At 34.0% G+C, this 6,097-nt stretch overlaps 2 protein-coding genes across 2 annotated transcripts in view; one reads left to right on the top strand and one right to left on the bottom strand.

Moving 5' to 3' along the window:
- The window catches only part of LOC100179734 (cell cycle checkpoint protein RAD17), a gene marked incomplete in the record, with an annotated part of 9,775 nt that extends 7,257 nt beyond the window's left edge, over window positions 1-2,518 (top strand). Inside the window, 3 exon segments of the mRNA XM_018811958.2 lie at window positions 476-663; window positions 1,217-1,364; window positions 2,052-2,518. Coding sequence (XP_018667503.1) covers window positions 476-663; window positions 1,217-1,358 — 330 coding nt within the window.
- The window catches only part of LOC100179807 (origin recognition complex subunit 1-like), a 17,851-nt gene continuing 13,336 nt past the window's right edge, over window positions 1,583-6,097 (bottom strand). The window contains exons 16-21 of the mRNA XM_026834747.1: window positions 4,580-4,708; window positions 3,999-4,163; window positions 3,477-3,634; window positions 3,236-3,326; window positions 2,518-2,677; window positions 1,583-2,108 (exon numbers count right to left, since the gene is read on the bottom strand). Coding sequence (XP_026690548.1) covers window positions 2,630-2,677; window positions 3,236-3,326; window positions 3,477-3,634; window positions 3,999-4,163; window positions 4,580-4,708 — 591 coding nt within the window. The 3' untranslated portion in view covers window positions 1,583-2,108; window positions 2,518-2,629. The remainder of the gene's footprint in view (window positions 2,109-2,517; window positions 2,678-3,235; window positions 3,327-3,476; window positions 3,635-3,998; window positions 4,164-4,579; window positions 4,709-6,097) is intronic.

The following is a 6,097-nucleotide window of genomic DNA, read 5'->3' as shown; positions in this document are numbered from 1 at the left end:
CATACATAAAAAAAAGGAAAAATCCAAAAAAAATAATCACCTACAAAGTAACATACATGGTAACTCGTAAGCTGGCATGAGGTGTTAAACCCGTGTGATAACGACTGTCGTTTTCCGGCCACGGAGGATAAAGTAAGTTACATTCATTCATTCAAACAGTTCAAAAGTCTGTAAAAGCTTTGTTTAAAGCTAGTTTGAAGTGTTCATCTTGTTTCTCGTTGTAAAAATGCAAATGCTATTGCACGTGTGCCTCGTAACCAGACATCTGATTTTAAAGCTTTGTATATAAACATAAAAGCTACAAGATCTCATATGAAGACAATATACATAAAAAGCCACCCACTAAGTAACATACTTGGCAACTCGTAAGCTGGCATGCGGTGTATAAACCAGAACACCTTATAAAGACCGTCGTTTTCCAGCTGCGTGAGGATAAAGCAAGTTACATTCATTCATTTATCCATTCAATAAACAGGTGATAAAGAAAAAGAAAGAAAATGAACTACAAAGTCACCTTCTCTTCTATAAACTTGTTCAATCTGATCTAATGTTATCCACACTTCCATATCTATTCCATTTAAAAAACCAAAGTGATCTCAATTTTGCTCAAAAAATGTTCACTGCCGAAATTGTTGTACTACCAAAGTGGAAAATGTTTCATAAGTAAACAAAGAATTTTTGTTGATTTTTTAATTTTAGGCAATTTTGTAGATACTTTATATATTACACTAACCAATAAAGTTCATTTTGTTCTGATAACTATGAGTTTAACTGTATTTGTTTTGTGACTGTATGTTATATATTAGGTGGGATAAAATTTTCTGTTCAATTTAACAAGTGGGCAGTGCAATCATATGTTGCTACAAATTGAATGCTAAAATAAAGTTCTGTACTAAAAATTCAATATTAAAACGTGTAATTAATATGGGATAGATTAAACACTACGGTATATTTTTTCACCCCTAGTATATAGTCCAGCACTGGCACAGCCGGTTAGAGCACCTGCCTCTGACCAAGAGGTAATGGGTTCAAAGCTCGTTGCTGCTACCATTGTGGGCAAATGTGTCATGTCCAGGACACTTAACAGCAATTGCTCCAACCCAGTGGTAACTAATGGGTTGTCCAAATTATAAGCTATAAATAAAAAAAATTCCCAAAAGAGGATAAAAACAAGTTACATACATTCATTAACTTTTTCACACCTATTCAAACCCAGTGATGCAAATGATCAATTAACCGAACATGAAGCTGGATCAGTGGAGACGACAGATCCAATCCAAGTGAGGAAAATTGAAGATAATATAATGGAAGTGAACATCCATGATGACTCAGTAGAGATAGAAGACTTCAGTGATTAAGGAGGAGTTAGTTTAATTTATTTTTTTTGTAAAACAAATTTTCAATAAAAAATTCTTTCACTTTGGATTTTTCCAGCAATACCTTTGCATTAAGATTGAGATATTTAGTTTATAAACCTGAATAACTACTGCAACCAGATGAACTTACTGAGTCTGTTTATTTTTACTTTATTAATAGACCTACTGATTATGCTGGTAATTTAAGGTTCGTCAATAATAGTTTGTTTAATGTCTGTATTCTGTGCTGAGCAACTTGCTAATGCATGCAATAATTAGTATATTAACTATATCATGATCTTACCATACAAATGTGTTTTGGTATACAGAGATTTTATTCTCTATAATCTATAAACAAAAGCAAAAAGATCAGTTTTATAAATCCAATAAAACACTGTGGCATGTGGTCAATTACCAACATAATGTGCATATGTCATATGTTGGCGGTGTTATTACAGATAATATAAACCAAACAAACCTAAAAATTGCAAACTAGGAAATTGGCTATGTGCATTAACACTATGATTGCATTGAGTACATAATTTTTGCAATTTGTACGATCTGAACTAATATCACAAAAAAAAGTAATACAAAAATAGCCATTTAGAAATCTTAAAAGCACCAATGTTACGAATCGAAAGACAAAGCGAATAAAACGTCGTCCATGCTAACATTTAATCGAAGTTTTGCTAACAGGTCATATCTTCCCATCTCCAACATCAAAACACGAGCCATGGATAGTTTGTTGCACACCTGTTAAAAAGAAGAAAACAAGTTCACAATTTGTTGCACACATGCTACTATTTATGGTATAGAAAATTTAACATAGTGTCACACAAGTACTTTCTGATTTGTTCATAAAACTCTGTATTTACAGCTTATGTTCTTTTAAGTGCCTTATTCCTTTTCTTTTTCTACTTATTTTTACTTTAGTGTGATGCCAGAACAGTTTTTTTTAGAACTAAACACTGCCTTATGTTACTTTTATTTAAGAAAAAATACATTTTTTTGCTTCAACATAGTTGTAACTGGTACATGTTCTGTTATTATAAGTAAAACAGTTTCCAAGTTCAAACCAATTTTTTTAAATCCATTGCTTTACCTTTTAGTTGTAACTGGTACACGTTATGGTATTACTATTTAAAAAAAAAACATTGTCTACCTTTACTATAGTTGTAACTGGAACAGGCTGTAGCCCATCTAGTTTAGTAAGTGCATTATGATGTTGAACCACTTGACCAAGGGTGGCTTCTTCAAGACCAGATCTTCGAAATTCAGCAACAACTGCTCGTAAAAAGATCTTTTCTTGTGTCGACGCATTTCTGTTGAAATTATATTAAATTATTAAAAAAATTCTGCAGAAAGTAGTTTTGACGTAATTGAACTTTTATCCTTGCTTGGCCTGAAAACGACAGTCGTTATAACACGGGTGTTTATACACTTCGTGCCAGCTTACAATTACCATGTAGGTTATTTCGTGGGTGATTATTTTTTAGAAAATATTTTTTTTTTGCATGTGGCTGATAACTTGGACAACCCATTAGTGACCATTGGGTTGGAGCAATTTCCAATAAGTGTCTTGCCCAAAGATACATACGCCCACAATGGCAGCAGCCACGAGCCTTAAACCTATAACCTTTGGGTTATAGGCAGATGCGCTAACCAACTGTGCTATGGCGCCAGACTAGTTGATATGAAATGCCTTGACCCAGTGGCACAGTGTGTGTCATATTTTCCTGTTGCTCCACTTTTACTAACAAATAATTATTATTATGATTTATGAAAGTTTAACTGGAGGGAAATAGAGTTTAGTGCATTTGGCCTGACAATGTTAAAATCAGCACACGAGGGTCTAGAATAGTAACATATAAATATAATACCTGATAAATATGATCATAGGGAGAGGAAAACATTTCTTGTAGTGCGTCATGTACATGTTTAATGCCTGCTAGCTTCACACTTTTGCTTGATCTGAAAAATTGAAATGTATTTTAAACGTTAGCTTACAGGTTAAATGTAATTCTAAAAAAATATATTTCCTTTAAGATATTTTTTTCTTTGAAGTAAAGCTGGTTAAATTTGAAACATAGGCAATTTTTTTTTGTGTATTTGAAAAATTACCTTTGTTCTCGACTTGCTATTTCTATAGCTCTGCGACAAACATCGAGGCAACGTCGTGCATCACCGGACACAGCGGCCACTTTCCTTGCCACGAGTTGAATCGCGTCGCCTTCGAAAGCTTCAACTCCACTTAATCGTGAGTTCACAATGTTTTGTAACTTAAAAAATCAGAAATTTTTTATTTATTTTGGAAATTTCGATACCACATTTTCATAATATTTATTTTTTAAATTTGAAAAATATATTTTCAGATATGAATGAATTATCACGCATTACTATATTGTTGTAAAGTATCCTCTAAAATCAAAATGGCTCTAGTCAAAACCCTTGTCTTAGTTATCAATAAACAGATATTTGTGTATTTTTCATTTTACACTGTGCTGTAACATCCCAAATTTAAATTCATTGTATTTAAACAGTTTTTTCGAGCTATGGCTTTCTCATTGTAAAATTCTGATATTTTTCTGGATAATTCAACTCGTAAAATTTTATCTATTAATAAACAGTACAATAACAACTCACTTGTTTAAAGTTATACGGAAGAAAAGATAACCTCGTTAACCCAAGTCTACTAGAGACACGATTCATCATAATTCGCTCAGGTAAATCCATTGTGTTCGCTATCGCTATGATGATAAGCCTTGCATGTCTATGTGATGGCCAGTCAAACAGATGGTACATCACGTCCTGTTGTATATTGTGCGTTAGTTGGTGGTCATTCAGAGTTGTGGCACAATGGTTGGTGTGCTTGCCTCTGGCCAAGAGGCTACTGGTTAATACTATTGTGGGCATTTGTGTTCTTGGACAAGACATTAGACCATTGTGGGCGTTTGTGTTCTTGGACAAGACATTAGACACTTAACGTCAATTGCTTCAATCCAGTGGTCCCATTATGTGTTGTAAAAATTGTCAGGCCGCTACTAAAAACGAAAAATTCTTTAAAAACATCTCTTAGGCAAGCACTAGGTGCATGAAACAGAACACCTGAGTTATAATGACTTGGTGCACCATCTTGCAAAGACAACTACGTTGCATTGCTTTTCCTGTTTTTTGCTTGTATGACACTTGCTACAGAAAATTGCCGCAGAAAAAAATCAAATTACCTGTTTTCTTGTCCATAATAAATCTAATTCATCAACTAACATCAAAACCGTTTTCTTCCCGCGTTGATTGAACTTCTTAGTTAGAAGCTGTGCAGCGTGGTTGGGTGTGGCCTTGAAACCCATCAATTTCTACAACAAAGTGAAAGTTATTTTATGGCTGGGGTTCTGAAAGCTACTTGGTGTCCCTTGTTTCAACAAAACAAACTATTACAATATATGAACTCATTGAAACTGGCATTTAAATAGGAATTTAAAAAAAAAGATTGAATGAATGTAACTTGCCACATCCTCGCTGGCCAAAAAACGAAAGTCGCTATAGCACAGATGTTTTGTTTTATACACCTCGTGCCAGCTTATGAGTTACCAAGTAAATTACTGTTCTTTTTGTACCCCAGTTGCAAGCTTTTACATCCAACAAAGTGGGGTATATAAGCACTATAGTTTTAACCAGTGCTTCTTGGTTCGCTTTTGGGTCGTAAGACTCATAACCAAAAAATGGACTGCCACTTTTTAGGTTTGGTCACAACAGTTCAACATACGCTACTTTATGGTTCCAAAAATGTGCTTGTTTCATTGTGAAACTTATGTCACCAAAGCTTTGCTATTAGTTTTTGCTAAATATTTCCAACGACTTTTAAAAACCTATAAAATCACTGATTTTAGAACCATGCTATAACATAATATTCTTACCTTCAATATTTGCACATATATCTGGCGAGGGTCTGTCAATCTCATTCCATTGATTTCAATATATTCAAAATCCTCCAAATCTCCGTCATCAACCGATTGACGAAGTGCTGAAAGAACCTCCATCACTGTAGCTGTTTTACCCGTGCCTGGTACACCACTTATATACATACATCTGAAAAATAAGGTTTAAATCGAGTAATGTTTTCTAAACTTATATATATACATCTGTGTAAAGAAAAAAATGTTTTTTTATTCTTTGTGGGTGAGATCCTTGTCAGGGACTTGGGATTTAGGCAGATTTGGAAGTCCGTTTAAGTCGTTTATGTAACCAGTTTTCAACTTTGTGTTGAATCAGACACGTATTTTCGCCTTATTTTTTATCTTTTGTCCGGGTGTGCGTACGAGTTAACACACTTTTCGATTTTGTGTATGATTTTTGCTTGAACAACTCATTAGTGACCGCTGGGTTGAAGCAATGTACGTTAAGTGTCTTGCCCAAGAACACATACGCCCATCAGTGCTAGTATCACCGTCAAGCATTAAACTGGGGTCACTTTGGTTATGATGCAGACGCCTAAATCACTGAGCCCATGGTACCAATGTAAAAGCAATGACACTATGACATTTTACTAACATATATATAAGAGTAGTGTCTTTTAAACTAATTTCCTTTAATGAACTTGGTAATTTTTTTTATAATACAGTTCCCTGCGAACTATGCATACATACTATGCATACATGTTTTAACCTAAAAAAAAGTTAACCTTTAACATAAAATGGTTCAAAACTACTAAGCTGCAACATGTATACGTATTCAGACTGCTACCA

This window comes from Ciona intestinalis, chromosome 5 (assembly GCF_000224145.3).
Source record: "Ciona intestinalis chromosome 5, KH, whole genome shotgun sequence".
NCBI classification, from domain to species: Eukaryota; Metazoa; Chordata; class Ascidiacea; order Phlebobranchia; family Cionidae; genus Ciona; species Ciona intestinalis.
This window is presented reverse-complemented; position numbering and strand designations above follow the sequence as displayed.